Source organism: Siphateles boraxobius, unplaced genomic scaffold (assembly GCF_051911475.1).
Source record: "Siphateles boraxobius isolate OS27281-9 unplaced genomic scaffold, OSU_SipBor_1 22, whole genome shotgun sequence".
NCBI classification, from domain to species: domain Eukaryota; kingdom Metazoa; phylum Chordata; class Actinopteri; order Cypriniformes; family Leuciscidae; genus Siphateles; species Siphateles boraxobius.
The window spans coordinates 22,580,188-22,598,591 of record NW_027508833.1 but is presented as its reverse complement, the minus strand read 5'-3'; the positions used below and the strand labels follow the sequence as shown (position 1 = coordinate 22,598,591).

The window sequence follows — 18,404 nt, the reverse complement described above, 5'->3', positions numbered from 1 at the left end:
ACGAGTGTTAAAAGGGCCAAAGGGGGCAATACTCTTTAAAATGTATTGGGTGCTTATTCTAAAATAAAAAGAAACAAACAACATTGAGATGTGATTTATAAAAAATAATAATGCTTCTCAAGAAGTAATTTGTGTTTATTTTTCTTTGACAGGAGTTACACAAGCAGCTGGAAGAGGCCATACAGGATGGCGAGATTTGGGTGATGCAGCTGAAAGATACGGAATATGAGCTGGACGGAAGCAGAGATCGAGTTCAGCAGCAAGCCAATGAAATCCTTCACAAAGCCAGTGAGAATAATGTCATGACCAAATTACTTTTTTCTCCAGCATATGACTGTGAATCACTCAAACTGCAATGTGGGGTTGTTTTTTTTAGAGAGGTTACAGTTTTGTGATAGCTTGGCAGGGATTGATTTTGCTCTGAATTTTCACTTGAATGCTGCGCAGTTTTTGTATTTGCGATTGACTCCTTCATATCCCCAAATAATATGGCATAAGGAAGAATTCATCGAACAAAACACCTCATGTATTTCATTAACAGGTCATATAGGATCTCTTCAAGCAACCCAAATGAGCCACGAGGCCACTATCAGGGACCTTGGCTCCGAGCAGAACCGCCTGAAGGAGAAGATCCTACAGCTGGAGGAGGAGAGAGAGAAGCTTCAGAAACAGATTCAAACACTGGAAGAACAACAGCATCAGAAGATCCTCAGTTTGGAGAAGGCAAGTTATTCTTCACCTTTTCCCTTTTCTTTATAATGGCAGAAGGAACAGGACTGAAAAGCTATTTGGAAGCAATTACTTGCAGAAATGTTGCAGTAATTACATAAACTACCATTCAAAAGTTTGGGGTCGGTAAGATTTGATTTTGAAAGAAATGAATGCTTTAATTCTGCAGGGATGCATTCAAATGATCAGTGACATTAAAGGAATTTATTATATTACATAAGATTTATATTTCAAATGAATGCTGATCTTTTCTACTTTCTATTCGTCAAAGATTTCCGTTTCCACAAAAATATTAAAAAGCACAACTGTATTCATCATTGATAATAATAAGAAATGCAGTTTAAGCTCGGAATCAGCATATTAGAATGATTTCTGAAAGATCATGACACTGAAGACTGCTAAAAATTCAGCTTTGCATCAAAGGAGTATATTAAATGACTAGTAGACGCTTTTATATACAGAAGACTTACAAAATTACATTTTAAAATTGTTTATAATAATATTAAAGTTATTTTAAGTTATAATAATATTTTACAATATTATTTTACTGTACTTTTGATTAAATAAATAAATGCTGCCGTAGGTGAGCATAAGAGACTTCTTAAAAAAGAAGCCCTTAGACTTTTGTATGCTTATGTATTTTAACTTTTAATGTCCTAATATAGGCTACATTCATGCAATTCCCTCCAATATTCAATTATTGCTTGATCAAGATTATTATTTTCACATTTAGTCTCCCCTAATCTTGAGATCTATATAACCATACAAACCAAATATCACCTATACAAACTGTTGCTAGCATTTTGAAGTCAGTCACTGCCAAATGGAAACAATTATCAGGTATTCAACACAAGATATCGAGACATGACAAAGTGTAAATGAAGCTGTGCTGTTTTGGCAGACGCTTCGTGAGGAAAAGCAGAGCTATGAGACGGAGCTTGCACAAATCAGGGACAAATACGAGGAGGAAACGGCCTGTCTGAAAGACAGCCAGGCAGAATCCTTAGAAGAACTCAAGGAGAAACACAGAGTCCAGCATGAAAGTGCTCGCAATGCCGCTGAGAGAGAGAAGAACCAGTTGCTCAGTGTAAGAACATATATATTTTACTATGAATGTAATTCTTAAGCTTGTGCGTTTGTTTATATCAATTCAGATCTATTCTGAGCTTACGTTTTTGCTTTATTAGCAGTTGCGTCTCAGATATTCCCTCCCTTATGTTCTCTTTTGCTTTTTGTTATTCTCTGTTATGTTTAATAAAAAAACAAACTGTAACGTCTTAATGCAAAAAAAATGAAAAATATGAATATTCAGTCCTATTAAACAAGACTGGTGGATTATCACTGTTCCCAAAACAATCTATTGAAACCCTGAGAGGTATGCCAAATTACATTTTCTGCTCCTCGTTGAGTGGTGTTGATTATGCAAACAGCCGTTTCTCATTGCAATGATGACAATGAGACAGTGATAATTTTCACAATGTTTTTGTGATGCTCCATAGAAATAGCTCTCAATCATGATGCATATTGAGACTAATCTTCTTGTCATCTCATGTCAATCATGGCAGTTTATTTTTTGAAAATGTCTCCGTGCTCATCAAAGCTCTTTTACAGCTCCTGTGTAATTAAATTGAAAAAGACTCCATCTGTCGTCAGCAGATTGTCCTCCTGTCTGAATTCACCTCTCATTTCAGTGCTCTGCTATGGCTTTTCTAATGTTTTCTTTTCATTTTTACTCTCCCAGGAGATGAGACAACAGTTTGAGATCCGACGTCTGTCATTGGAAGAGCAGAGAAACCACCTGCAACAGCAACTGGAGACTATACGAGAGGAACTCACTACCAAGCTCAACATGGCCAACCAAGAGGTTTATATTAACAATTGTTTATATTTTTTGTTTAGATTAACTTTTCTGCTTTATCTCATCTCATGGTAGCTAGACTTAGGGTGAATCCCAATTCTCTGTCTTAGCCCTTCCCCTTAGTTTTGCACGTTCACGTGGGAGTAAGGGCTATCCCAGTTCTGGTTTGGATCGAGGTGTACCCCTTGGTTTCAATTAAGCTCGCGAAAATGCTTGGTTTTAAGGGGTATCTACCACTTCGCCTTAGCCCTACCCCTTGATCAAAACGAGAACTGGGATAGCATACAATTTGATATAATACAATTTAAATGAAATGAAATAAATTATAAAAAAACTTAAACCTATTTTATTTCATGGTTTATCCCAAGTAGCTTCTTAATAATTATTATTATATTTTACACCGATATTGATATCATCTGCTTACAATATCAGTCTAAAATGACAACTTATAATTATCTATTATATTATATGATTTAGGGCGTGACATTAACTTTTTTGCTCGCCAGCCACATTTTTGACATATATGCCATATTTTAATTGTATCTCATAATTTGGCAGCAGGTACATTAGGCTACTGTCACTTTAAGACCTGACGCATGGACCCATTATACACATGCATTTTCTTTCTCAACTGTTTACGTTCACCTAAAACCTAACTGACTGTGTTTACGTGATTTAGGGCTGGGTATCGTTCAAAAATATTCTATACTAATTTTCTAAAATCCGTTATAACAAGATTACATTACATATTACCTATAGAAATATTACTTAAATGTAACAAAATTACATTACATATTACATATTACAATTACCTTAGGCAATTCAGCCCTGAAGGATTCTGAGAAGTTTCGAGCCATCTAGTGGTAAAATCAAATATTCACATGCTTTTAACTGATGATGTGGTTGACATATTTTCATGGGAGTCATCTCTTTAGGTTCCTGAATCCTTGCCGAGTCCTATGATACCAAACATGCTAGTTTTCGCCTTATGTTTTGTGCAGCATTGTGATTTAGCATTTAAAAACTTTTGTGAATATCTTCGAAACTGTTAGTCCGAATGAGACAAAACCACAGTAGGAAATTAGGAAACAGGTCGCTGGCAATAGACTAAATGCCCAAATGTCAACATTTTTATAGTAAGTGGCAAAAAAATCTAATTAAAGTCTCCCAGAGGTAATTTTTTTATCTGCTCATAGATATAAATGTCTATAACTCCAAAACTAAGTAAATAAGATATTTTCACCAAATTTGACACACATATGTATAGGCTCACTCTGAGGACACGAGCGATGGAACTGCTATAGTAAAAAAATAAATGAAATTGCCGTTAACTACAACACAGTATTCTGACATAAATTGCTATATTTTACAAATGCATTGGTGTATCATTACGAAACTCGGTATGTGTCATCGGCACCATGCCCTGAAGGAACTCAAAACTTTTCAAGACAGCGCCACCTTGTGGTCTAAAGTGTAATGAAAGTGTATAATGAAAAAAAATGCTAATAGCTTTTGAATAATTTAGCTTATTGTAATGAAACTGGTCTGAATAGATTCCTTGGTTCATGCTGAGAACATAGATACCAACTTTGCCATATTTGGCCGATCTTCCGGTCTGCCATTTTAATTTTCTTTCAAAACCTATTTTTTCTAACTCCTCCTAGACTGTTTGTCTGATTTTCACCAAAATTGAATCATATCATTTTCAGACCATGCTGGCTATAAGTTAGGGATTTCGTGTAGATAGACGAAACTGTTTTTGTTTACAACATTAACAAAGTTTAGGCATGATGCCAAAATGATTCTGAGGCTTTATCTCTGCTTCGCTTTTGCAGATTGTCACCAAACTTTGCATTTGTCATTGTCATTGCATTTGGCCTCACTCTGACCACACCAGATCAATTTGGTCACAGCGCCACCTTTTGGACGAAAGTAAAAAAACATTAAATCATCACTAGTGACTGTATTTATGATATTTCAGCCTAAAACCATCTTAAAATGTCTTTAATTGCTCATCGTTGCAGTTGGTCTGATGCTCTCAGCCATGTTGATATGGCTGATTGTGCTCTTTGTGCTAGGCCCTGATAATTGCTGATTTATTTAAAAAAAAAATATATTTTTGTCATCATACAGGATGGAATGCTTGAGAGTTTAGAGAAAAGCCAAAACACCACAGAATTCATTGCTAATGCTTGTTTTTTCACCAAAAAAAGATTTTACTTCCTGAAGAATGTCTTTTGTTATATTTAAATAATAATTAATTTATTCAATTAAATTTTTTTATTTACCTCATGTTTTCAAATTACCTTATTTACCTTATTTCAATATTGTGACAAAAATTATATACTGTTATATAATTTCCATCTTTAAAAATTGTGAGTTTAAATTTTGATTTAATAACGTAAGACATGTATGTAAGAGAATGTACTGCATAGCAGGCTTTTGCAAAATTCAGAATTTCAGAATTGGCCTCCATTCAATTCATGAATTGCAATTTGAATTGAATTGACTCTGCCCCACACAGGAAGTTGAATTTGAATTTGAATGACAGGAAGTGGAATTAAATTCATGGCAATTCAAAGAAATTCTACACAGTCACACATAGGGTGACCACCATCAAACAAACCAAATGTGGGACGTTGTGGGACATGTTACCAACACTAAAACATAACCTGAAATTGTTATATAATGTCCATTTAACTTAATAAAAACATTTGTATTCTGCATTTCAGCTGATAAAAATACTTTGTTATTTAGTCCCTTCCAGACAACACAATTACATCACCAGTGTAACATAACATGTCTTTATTTTACTTGGCATTTAAATTCAACATCACTGAGCAAGGCAGCAGGCATCATGCAGATCACTATTTTTGAAACAGTTTTGAGTAAGTCTAACTAAAATCCAACAAAATAAATAATGAACAAATAAAATATAAAACAACATGAAATTAGTTTATTGACAGCCTTATATATTAAGAATATATTACACCAAACTACAGCAGGCAATAAATTGATAAATTCTGTTAAATTAAAATTTTAATTTACCGAATTATCCATTTGTTCTCTGCCAGGGAACACATGGAACGAATCACCGCTCAACATTTTGATTGACAACCTACTAGTGACCGTGTTTACTCCTTTCTTTTCAACCATTGGATATGATTTTAAAAACGGCTTTTGTATTTGTACTTCTGATGAAGCGCTGTGAAATATAGGTGAAAAACTACGGCGCAAAAAGAATGAATAAAATGCTTTCTTAAAAGGGAAAAGAACGCATGCACATTTTCTTAATATGATAATTAAAAACAAACAGACTGATAAAAATGCGGGACATTTTCTCAATATGCGACGTGGGGAACAAGGGGTGAAAATGCTGTGCGGTACAACACAAAGTGTTGACGGGTGGTCACCCTAGTCACACAACAGAAAGAATATGTTGAATCTCACATACGTTCAGCGTTAGGAAGTTTACTTTGGAAATGTAATTGCTTACTGTTATAAGTTACCCATTATAAATGTGGTTTGGATTATTTTATTTGGATTACTTTATCAATGTAAATCAATTTCCTTTTAATTTGATTAGTAACTAATTAAATTACACATTTTTACCTCAGTAATACAACTAAATACAATATTTCCTGTTAATGTAATCTGTACAAGTTGTTCAAACTAATATAATTTATAGAATATGTAATGCAATCATATCTGACATATACTGTAAAGCTTCATTGTTAAACACTTCACTTAAAATATCTATATGAATTTCTTAGAATTTGTTTTGAATTGCAATTCTGCTTCCTTTAATTCGAATTCGAATTGTAATTCTAGATCCTGTTTTTGACATCAATTCAAATTCAATTCAAATTCAAGAATTGAATTGGAATTTAGGAGTCATTCTCAATTCAATTCTGAATTGTGCACAAGCCTGCTGCATAGTAAGAATGACCCATACAGTATGTATATTTTGATTTTATACATGCATTTGATTGTCTTTGTGTCTTCTCTCAGGTGTCCCATTTAAAGGATCTTGTGAAGGACAGTGAAGAAAATCTGGATTCTGCTGAGAGCCACATCTCCTGTCTTAAAGACAGCCAGGAAAAGCTTCTCATTGAGTTGGATGCCACTAGGGCAAGAGTGAGAGAGACAAGCAATATGCTCACAGATCTACAAGTAAAGCACTCCACTTTTTTTTACGCCATTTATTATGAATTACATGCATTTTGAGTCAGGCTCTCATTAGATAGAAAAATAGAAGCGTTTAGAGATGTTGATATAAAATGTTCAAGTTCTTTAACGCTTTTAGAAGCGTGAAAACCACTGATGCATCTCGCCGTTCAGAGGGAGAAGTGGGAATTCGGTGTGGCAATCACTGCAATAGGAGACGGATAATAGAGCGTGGCGGGGATCTTAAAAGCAAAATTAAGCCTCATTCAATTTTTAAGACACCCAAAAACAGTCGCTTTTGTTTTGCTCTAAAGCCTGAAAAGTGCAGGAAGAGCCTGTATGTCTAAAGATGCTATTTGTATAATCAGCTCTACTGGAAACTGCTTTCTCTCTTTGCTTTTTTCCATGATGAATCATAATCCACTCACAGGAGGAGATAGAAAACCAGAAACAGCAACATGAAGCCAGGGTCATCACTATCAAAACAGAGGAGAAACAGAAAATGGACAAAATCACAGAAGAGCTGGATCTCAAGTGGACCGATGCTCTAAGGTTCTGCACAAAACATACAAGTCATGCATTACTGTAGACATGATGGAGCTAAAAACAGAGCGAGACATTTCTGTGCACAGTGCGTTAAATTGAATAAACTGTGACTGTACACACAGTGTTTGGTTTTAGAGAGTTCACACGGCAAATAAAATATAAAATAGGAGTGGTCTGTCCTGCATCAAAGCCTGTGACAAATCCTCTTACACAGGCATGTATTTGGATTTAAAATATGCTAATTACAAGAGTAAGAGGTTAAAGGAGCTGTATGTAAGAAATTCATTTAAATTAATCATAAAATGGCCCTGATATGTCACTAGACATTAAGAAATCATGTTCATTTCAAATACTTATATCACTGACAACAGTAGTCCGGCCAGGATATTGTCATTTAAAAAGTGAAGTTGCAGCCCTCAACTGATGTTGATGTTGTCATGTTGTGTTTTGGTCTGATGCGTCACCCTCCACCTATCTACCAATCACGAAGTCAGTAGTGTTGCGGCATCTGGGTTGCCAGCTCTGCTAGTTACCACAGCTGCAGCTACAAACGTGTCGGAATCGGATTAAAAAAAAGTCTAACATTGCGAATCAGATAAACTGATAAACTCATAAACTCGTTATGAATCCGAAATACTTCGTTACAAAGTCCGAAATAAAACAAGGATCTGTATAGGAGATGCCTTTGAAAGATGGAGACGGCTGAAAACGGAGAAGAATTTCTGGACAGGTAAGATTCATCTATGTTTGGCTGACTTGTACTTGATGTGAATGGACATTTCAAATATTCATGACAGTCGAACAAAGTTATGCATGTTCGTGCAAAGTAACGTTACGTTAGCTCATATGGAGGAGGTGGGTCATCGAATTGGAAGCACTATAGGCGCAATTCCACGGTAAAATAACTTTTTCTAACGTCCATAACACCAATGAAAAGCACATTGTAGCCTATGATGTGAATAATGTGTCCCACTTGGAACGTTTTGTAGGCTACTTGTTTATCATCCAAGTTCTACAGCGCAAAATAATAGAATGACATGTAATCTTTCACATCACATATTTTAGCGTTATGGACGTGTACTGCAGGGTAAGTTAAAAAATACAGCTGGTCGCTTTCACTTATAGTGTCAGCTAAATGAATAGCTGTATCTTTGATATCGATTACACACAGTGACCGAGGCCTGTGCTTGTACTTACATTAATGACAGATACCTACCGTTAGTATACTAACAGCTACTGTTCTAACAATGTACTGTCACATACGAGCGTACATCTTTACTATTATATTTGGCTAATCGCCATTAGTAAATTTTCGCGATATATAATTACTTTGCAAAACATCTCTCATTTGAAGAATAAACATAATTAACAGAAAAAAAACTTAGCCTACTGTGTAGGACTTGTCACTTGCCATTGGAAGCTTCTATAGCAGCCTACGTTCCTGCTGTATCCTGCAGCCTATCTGGCAACCTCGAGTCAGGGAGGAGGGGAAGGGGATACACCGCTCTACAGTAATTTGAAGGTGATTGCAGTACTAGTTTTGGCCACAATCCTACATACTGCTCCTTTAATATCGAATCGCAGAGCAGCACACAATATACAGTGAGCTGAAGGCTACTGAGACATCGGTGAGGTTCTTATTAACATTTATTATCTCACTTTCAGACTCACTTCCATGCTGTTTAAGTAATTCATCCTTGAATCTGTTTCAGTTGCACCCTCTCTTTCTCTTTTTGGTTTCAGGGATGAGCTGAAGGGTCTTCGGGAAGAGCTTACAGCTGAACATCAGGCAGAGAGACAGGTGGCCCTGACACAACTTTCCCAGCAGAGAGAACTGGAGATGATGGCAGCCAGGGAGAGCTGGCAGAGGAAGGTGGAGGACCTCCTGGAACAGGTAACAGAAGGTCACTCAGGTGACTTTTTGTCACATCACCCTTTAGCCCAAGACTGGTTACCCACTGAAGCTAAGCAGGGTTGAGCCTGGTCAGTACCTGGATGGGAAACCTCCTGGGAAAACTAGGTTGCTGCTGTAAGAGGTGTTAGTGAGGCCTGTGTTAGCTCACCCTGAGGTCTGTGTGGGTCCTAACTGTACGTTCACACCGCCACCGACTTGAGCTTCCAAAGCTACCGGAAGTCATTCATTTTCAGTGGAAGCTGGCTTCTCTCAGCTGCAAGGAGCGTCAAATCCATCGGCGTCGCGTTTTGGGCGTTTTGAGGGTCAATCAGAAAGTTGAAAGTAGCTCAACTTTACAACTTTATGGTAATGAGCTATGACGCGGTTCAGCGGCAAAAGCCAGCAACCAATCGGAATATAGACGTCCTTCGCGCTGGCTGATTCCAGAGAAACATACCATGTAAACTTTCGTTCATACCAAAACATTAGTTCCGAGAAAATGGAGAAGCTAATCATCACCGTTGCTGGGTTTCCTATCATTTATGATATCACCATATCACGTTGTTTGCATATAGATAACGGTCCTGGAGGGTGTCATGAACCCAAAATCTCCTAGTTCGACGTCTTCTCCGCAAATACAATACAGCAGCACCAAACACAACAACTTCGCGATTATCCATGATACAGTGATACACGATTGAGATTGAGCACAACTTTTATTTGAAATATTTACGAACGCTTGTTTCAAGCGGGAATGCAATTCATTTGCTCACGGTAACACCGATTTGACCAATTGCACTGATGCAAATAATAATGCAAATAATAATAGCTAATTATTCTTTTTTTTTTCCCCGATCAAATGTGACCAAAACAGTTATAAAAATGCTGTAATTATAAAAGGTTTCATCAATATATTGCTTGTTTTTTCTGTTTATTAAATTTAATGTTGTGACACTTCTCTTCTCCCTGCTACGTCAGAGCAGCCAGAGCGGCCAAAGCGTCAACAAGCTTCCCCGTACTTTTTGACAAGCGTCCTTGGCAGGGCGGCCAGAGCTTCTTTGTCGCTCAAGTCGGCGGCGGTGTGAACATACAGTAACACCCCAGTATAGTGATGGGGACACTATACTGTCAAAGAGCACCATCCTTCAGATGAGACGTTAAACCGAGACCTCTTTGTGGTCATAAAAAATCCCAGGATGTCCTTTGAAAGAAGAGTAGGGGTTTAACCCCGTAATTCCGCCCAAATTCGCCCATTGGCTTTTGTCCATCATCATGGCCTCCTAATCATCACCATACTAATTGGCTTGTTAGTATATATTGTCTCCTCTCCACCAATAGACTGGTGTGTGGTGGGCATTTCTGGTGCAATATGGCTGCCATCTGATACTGCACATTGGTGGTGGTTGAGGAGATCCCCCCCTCTATAAAAAGCAATACTTTGTGTGCTCTGAAAAGCACTATATAAATGTACTTATTCCACTTATTCCACTTTTTTTTCGCCGTGTTACTCCTCCTGCAGTTTTTGTCACAGACCCATGAAAAAGGTGTCAAAATGTTCGGCATATTTAGGAGATGTGTGCTAGGACTTTTATAAGCGATCGGTGGTATGATATTAGCCCCACGGGCCAAAAAACCCTGCATAGACTTAACATTGCAAAAAAAATTGACGACTAATAGCTCAGAGTGAAACGTGTCAGAAACGTGTCATTTACCACATTTGAAGAGGCTGGCAGGCTCTGTAAGCATACCTCACAATAGGGTAAAAGTTGCACCCCTGGGGGGGAGGAGCTGCCCAAAGTTTTCCCATAGACATGAAATGCATGCATTTCTCCTATTATGTTGAATTGCATAGGGAGGGATTTTGTATTGAACATAACTCTGGATCACAGTGTCATAGAGACAAGGGGGCGGGCTCATTTTACTCAGATGACCAATCAGTCTCTCAGGATCATTGTGAAGCTATCAAGCCACGCCCTAGCAACAATTTAGAGCATCATAGCAACAAATTCCATCGACGTTAATTGAAAGAGATCAAAGGGATATCTCCGGATAGAAGTGTCATAAAAACATGAGGGTGGTCTCGTTTGACTCGGGCAGCAAACAGCCAATCATGAATCACCTCAACACTTCCTAGCCCCACCCTAGCAAAAATTGTCGAGCACCTTAGCAACCAAAATCCAAAGAGGGATATCTTCCATTCTGAATGTCACAGAGGCATGGGGGTTGGTTTATATTATTCATACTGACAAGAAGCCTTTGGAGTTTCATGATTGGCAGCTGCCAAGCCACTCCCTAGCAACCAAACAGAGTACCCTAGCAATCGTTTAGCAAGACCTATATCTCTGCATCAGAACTCATGCTTGCAAACAGCACTGCCAACATGCTACACATGCTAGCAGTGAATAGCTATATGCTAATAGCGATTAGATAAGTGCTAAATCATGCCAACAACATGCTAAGAACTCTATAAAAACCCCACAGTAACCATCTGTGACAACTACCAACCACCTAGTAACACCACAGCGACTGCCCAGAATACCTTAGCAACCGCCTAGCAACACCATAGCAACCACCTAGAACACCCTAGTAACTTGCCTAGCAACCTCCTAGCAACCGCCTAGCAACACCAAAGCAACCCCCTAGAACACCTTAGCAACACCATAGCAACCACCCAGAACACCCTAGCAACTGCCTAGCAACCACCCAGAATACCCTAGTTACACCCTAGCAACACCATAGCAACCACCTAGAACACCTTAGCAACGCCATAGAAACCACCCAGAATACCCTAGTAACACCATAGCAACCGCCTAGCAACCACTCACAACACCCTAGCAACACCATGGCAACTGCCTAGTAACACCATAGCAACATCTTGCTAAAAACATGCTAGCATCACGTTAGCAAACATGATAGCATCATGTTAGTAAACATGCTAATCATCTAACAACATGCTAATCTTGCTAGCATCATGCTATAGCAACATGCTAATTTTCCTAACCGCACCCTAGCATCCGAGTGGCAAGTTTTGCCACTGCAAGAACCCACTCACTCATTTTCTTCAGGAAATGTACATTCTAGTTTATAGTATAATGGCTACACTCTCAAAAATAACAGTTCCAAAAGGAGGTTTTCGCAGCAATGCCATAGAAGAACCTTTCAGTGAACAGTTCTTAAAAGAACCCTTTTCCACTATAAAGAACCTTTTGGAAAGTTTGGAAAGATTCCATAGATGTTTTAGGTTTTTTTTATGGAACCATTGATGCCAATAAAGAACATTTATTTTTCAGTGTATTGTCCACATTTAACAAAAAATTCTAGAAGTACACTTGTTTTGCAGGTTTCCTGTAGCATTAAAAGTCATATAAACAATTGTGTTCTAAAACAAACAATAAAAAAATCAAACAAAAAATTTAGCTAATGTTCATAAAATCAAACAAAAATTTAACAAAATCAAAACAAATGTTTGTTACTGGATCATTCATAATGGCAAAATAAGTTGCTGAGTACTTAATATATGTTGAAATTCATGTCAATGATTAAATGTTAATGTGCTAGTGTTTCTGACACCAATAGCATGTACATTTCTGAATGTATCATCCATGCAAATTTTGCTGCTTGGTCTGACTGAAGTGGGAAAGTACATCTTTTTTATTTTAAAAGATCAAGGAAATTCCTGTTTTCCATAATATATGTCTCCTTGAATATATTAATTTGGAGTGGTATGACATCTGAGAACATAATAATTCCCATAGCTGTTGTTTTTATTTGAGTAACTGTCAACAACTTTCATCAGTCATTTAGTTCAGATTGAGGTGAGGTTCTTTTTTAAGGGTGTATTCACACCTGCCTTGTTTGGTTCGATTGAATCGAACTCTGGTTCGTTTCCCCCCTTGGTGCGGACCTTTTGGGCAGGTGTGAATACAGCAATCGAACTCGGGTGCGGACCAAACAACCGAACCGAAATCTAGCTGAAGAGGTGGTCTCGGTACGGTTCCAAACAAACTCTGGTACGGTTCGTTTACGGTGTGAACATGAACCGACCCAATTGCAAGAAAGCACTGCGCCTTTGAGTTAACAGGCTTCCATAGTCGGAGTTGCGTTATGGGAAAGTGATCTGTTGTAGCCTACTACATTCCATTCCGGCGCGCTGTCTGGCCACACGATACTGTTGCGCGTCTTTCTGCGCGTCGTGTGTGCATCATTGGAATGGAATGAATGAATGAATGAGTGACAGGGCTCTCAAGAGTCACGCATTGAGCGTGACAGTCACTCATTTCGGTCTTTTGTCACGCTCTCCCACCACACATTGTATTTCTCACGCTGAAAAACTATTTGTAATATATTTAATATGCCGCAGCGCCCAAAACTCTGGCGGCGCCACTCTCACTGTGGAACCGGCAGGAATCAAGCGCGTCTCCTCTGGTGTTGTTAGCCAATCAGAAAATAGCACTATTGTATCTGGGTAAGATTTAACGCAACAACCAATGACACCGAGTCGACACGACACACGTGTGGTTTTGTTTACAAATTTTGGTTCACTTGCAAAAAGAGCAGTGTGAAACCGAACTGTACCAAAAAAAAACAAAAAAAAATTTTTTATTTGGTCCGGACCAAAGCAAGTGAACTATCTGACTTTCCTGGTGTGTATACACCCTAAATTCTGATGCTGTCAAGTCTCATTTGGTCTTGTGCAATATCATGCAAACTTGCGTGACTGAAATTCTAGATATTCTGAATACAAACACAGTCTCTGTTGTGCAGCCTCATTTCCCATGATGTTTTGAATGTTTGGCACTTTCTGTAATGTGACAGACCGCCTCCTGTACTCTGTCTCTATGTCGCTTTCAAGAGTGACGCTTATGTCAAGAGCCTACAAAAGTTGCTGCATCAGACATCTGTCAGCATCTCTAGATGTGTGTTGTCTGTCTTTAGTGCTTCCTCTGGTCAGTGCCCCTCATATCATGTAAAACGTCTCCGGTTACCATCGTAACCTTGTTTCCCTGAGAGGTGGGCAGTATAAAATGCATGGACGCGACAATTGACCTATGGCTAAGCCACGCCCCCTCCACTCACTCGGACAAACAGTCAACATTCGGTGACAGGCGCTATATTTAGTTATGTTGAAGAGGAGTGAAAAGGCTACATGTTTTGCAAAAAAAAAACCCCACAAAGTTCCCCAGTTGTTTTGGTAGAAAGTTGTCTAAAATGTTGTGCTTTAATATGTAATTAATGGTTCATGATCAAATTAAATATGTACAGGTCTAATAAGTTGCATACGTTTCCAGGACAAGCCTTTTTACCATCTTTACCAAGAGTACGTCTCCGTTAGTTTGGTGCTACAGTATTTACATGAATCATTCAGCACAACACTGCTAACATTTGTTATCTCGGTTATATACAGATACGTTAATGAAGCTAAGTGACATGATGTACAACGCAGCTAGACGTTAAATAGCTAACGTTAGCTAGCTAACGTTAACGTTTTCTAATGTTAGGCTAACGTCAGCCTAACGTTACGTTAGAGATGTTAAAAATAACGTTCAAATACGTTGTTGACTTAACGTTTCCTTAGAACAGATGTAGACATCCTTGTTTAATTTATCCACGTTTAGTTGGTGTTGTGGTCTACCGCATAACTTAATCCAGAGCAGACACTTATCTCGGTTGAGATGTGACTTAATTTGGAAAGGGTAAAAAATACACACTGTCGCCCAGCCTCTCGGGATACCTAGTGTCGGAGCTGCATGTACTCCATGCACACCGTTTGAACATTTTAAACTTAAAATGACAAGAAAAAACATAAAAACGAATGAAAACTGATTAACTGCAATGCATTTCAATGGACGTGGAACTAGAGAATGTCCAAGTGTATTGGGAGCTATGCGCACTGTGATTGGCTCATTGCGTTTGGGGGCGTGGCTTAGCCATAGGTCAATTGGAGAAGGAAGGAGATCCTATATACGTCAAAGCTGACGTAATGTTAAGTTACCGTCTTGAAAAGGAACTAGGGATCTATACTATCAATAACTTTATATTGACATTGGCCAATATTTGCATTTTTTAATTGTTTTGTTGTTGGCATCCACATATTCAAATTAGCACTGTCAATTTAGCACATTCATTAACTGTGTTCATTAATCATATAAAACAGTTTATTCATTAATTATATAAAAAAACACAATTAATCATTATGTCCTGACTCTGTCACAGTGTCTGGTTGTGTTTCCCTGGGGTACACTAGAGTTCCTCGTTTTCACGGTGTCATTCACAATAGACTACATTTCCCAGCATTCTGTTCTGCACTCATCTGTTCATTGCACACAGCTGTTTCCCATCACCTTGTTAGTTCTGTGTATATATATATACCCTGTCTGGTTAGTGTTTGTCACGGAGTCGTTGTTTTATGTCCTCACACTTCTGTGCCATGCCTTTGCCTGAGTCTATTTGGTGTTTTATGTTTTGGACTGCCTTTTGGATTTTGAACCTTGCTTGGACTGGATTGTGATTACGGATTACCCAATTAAACATACTGCTAATGGATCTGTCTTTCCCTGTGTGTGTTAGTGACAGACTCCTGTGTATACGGCCCCTAAATCGGACAGATTTACAGCTCTACTGCAAAATTTACTGCTATGACTATGCTATGACAGTGATAAGCTTATGTTCAATAATATTGAATAAAAAAACAATATATTGACTTGACTTCTAAAGCAACCTTTTTTAATATATATTTAAAGTCACCTTGTGGTGAAAATCAAGTTTTTAATGTTGTCTATGTGTTGTTTTTTAAAATGCTTTGAAACAAACCATGTGCAAATTCATACAGTAAGTCAACACCATTGCCGAGTATTTTCTCCTTAAAACTGCAGTGAACCAAAGACAGTCTCAAAAAAGCGGTTTGAAATCGCTGGTGTTTCTGACGTCACAAACTACCTTGTAACCAATTGCAACGTGCCGGTAAGCTTTAGCATATCATCCACAGTGAACTAGCAGGGGAGTCTCGAGAGATGCCAGGTTATGTCTGTATATTTTTCTGTTGATATGAAAAATCGGGTAGATTAAGCAATATAGTGGGTGTATGATGCATATTACGATGTTATGATCTACTATATGCTTTTGTCCGATGCTTTTGTTCAAAGTGTTTCTGATGATTGTTAGAAGGCAGCTGTCTGACTCTGAGATGGTGAACGGGAACATGGTTTGTGTAACATTATCAACACATTATTAGCTGTTTGATAATGTGGTTAAGAAAAGGCTAATCATATTAATTGCCATTATATGTGCGTTGTTATAAAGATCATTTTGCGGCGTTTACCTCAGTAAGTTGGCTGACTGAATCTCTTGTGAGTGAGTGGAGGCGGGTCCAATTAGCATATTCATAGTTCCATGAATACTAAATGAAGCAAGGGTGTAGAGTTACATTCAAGCTATTTTAAGGCATGTACAATGTTTTTTCACAGGAATAATACATTTAAATGTCATTTTGGTGATTAAAGATTAGTTTTAAGTGATCAAATTGACTACAGGCCGACTTTAATAAATATATATCTTATATTTGACTTGTTTTTCACATTTAGCAAATATAAAGACTTATAATATCGACAATTATGTTGGTAATTATTAGCCAAAATTTCCATGAAGGGTGCATCCCAAAGCAATGAAGTCTTTGAGATACTATTTCCTTCATAGTTCATCTGTACCAGTGAGGTTACAGTTTGGTTTTGAAATCAACTTCAGTGTGGTCCTTCAACCTCAAATAATCTCGTGACCCTCGACAGTCCCTCGACAGTTTGTTAAGACAAATCTGTGTGTGAATTCATGTGCAGTGTAGTCCAGGCACTGAAGTCTGCCTTAAAAGACTCTTGCTTTGCTCTCATTTTATTACCTCCGTGTCTATTTTCGGCCTGCCGTTTGCTGCATGCGGAGACGTGCTCGCCATCTCCTGTTTATTCTCTTTCTTGGTGATTAGCAAGACTTCTATTTATTATTTCTTTATCTTAGGCCTTATCTCATTTTTATGTATGTATCAGTCATATTCTTTTGGTAGATAAGCCATTTAGATTACATTACTTTTCTCATTTAGGGTATCCCTGGGGTAATACTACACAGCAGATCTGAATTAATATATTTTGCTAGAATAAAACAGATAATAAAACTCAATAAAAAGGCCGCACCAGCAGTCAAAATGATTGTAATAGCATGTTACATGCAGTTGATGTCATATTTCATTTGTATAACAGGATTGTTTTTAGATTGCTGTTAGCATTGTAAAACTGATTGATTTAATAATAAATTGTTTTTATTCGAAATATCAGCTTTTTTTCCCTGACTGTTGTCTACTTCACCTTCACCCAAATCTAAGTCATCCACACGTCACAATTTGCATCTCTGGCTTCCGATCTCAGTCGTTTGAAGCTGTTCTGTGTTTCTGTTGTGTCAGATCTCTCTGCTAAAGCAGAGCCTGGAGCTACAGATGTCGCAGTCGAAAAGCGCGCTGCAGCAGTTACAGGCACAGTTCAGCCAAGAGCGCGAGCACCTGGCGCAGGAGTTGCAGGAACTGGCACTGGAGCATCAGCACAGAGAGTGCCGTCTGCAGGATGCCCACTGCTGCGCCTTGCAGGACATGGAGGACGCTCAACAGATCGAGCTTAGGGTACCTGTATCTTACATACAAACATGTACATTCTGGGAGCACATTACAGAAAGATCCTAACCTTAGAATCCTATCTTATCTGTTTGGTAACCATAGCAATTTCATTTAGGACCTAATTTAGGACAAAAGCTAATACAAAATGACATTTATTAAGTGCATAATCTTATCTTAACTACAGATAGGAAAAGGGTCTTACTGAAGAATCCTAACTCGACAGAAAAAAAGTCTTAACTTTAGGACAACTCCAATGGTGTCCTAACTTCAAAATGATTTACAAGCCAACTGTAAAAATCACATAATAATAGCCTTGTCTGAGAATGACATCACATTTATTAATGATACAAGGTAAAGAACAGCGATGTTTGATGGTGGAAAGACTCTGTGAACACCCAAATGATGTGCTGCACTTTGACGTCAAAACTCTGACAAATAATTACAGACTCCTATGAAATATACTGATAGGCTTTGACTTTTCTATCAAGCTTATCAAAACAAAAAAAGCACCACTAGAGTTTTTCCGTTTTACTTCACAGCAGCTGTTTGTGCGTCGTTGG

At 38.0% G+C, this 18,404-nt stretch overlaps 1 protein-coding gene across 1 annotated transcript in view; it reads left to right on the top strand.

The window, feature by feature from the left end:
* fam184aa (family with sequence similarity 184 member Aa) overlaps positions 1-18,404 on the top strand; it is a 37,252-nt gene that overhangs the window by 6,505 nt on the left and 12,343 nt on the right. Inside the window, exons 3-10 of the mRNA XM_077239122.1 lie at positions 153-288; positions 542-723; positions 1,631-1,816; positions 2,471-2,593; positions 6,599-6,760; positions 7,185-7,306; positions 9,044-9,194; positions 17,638-17,850. Coding sequence (XP_077095237.1) covers positions 153-288; positions 542-723; positions 1,631-1,816; positions 2,471-2,593; positions 6,599-6,760; positions 7,185-7,306; positions 9,044-9,194; positions 17,638-17,850 — 1,275 coding nt within the window. The remainder of the gene's footprint in view (positions 1-152; positions 289-541; positions 724-1,630; positions 1,817-2,470; positions 2,594-6,598; positions 6,761-7,184; positions 7,307-9,043; positions 9,195-17,637; positions 17,851-18,404) is intronic.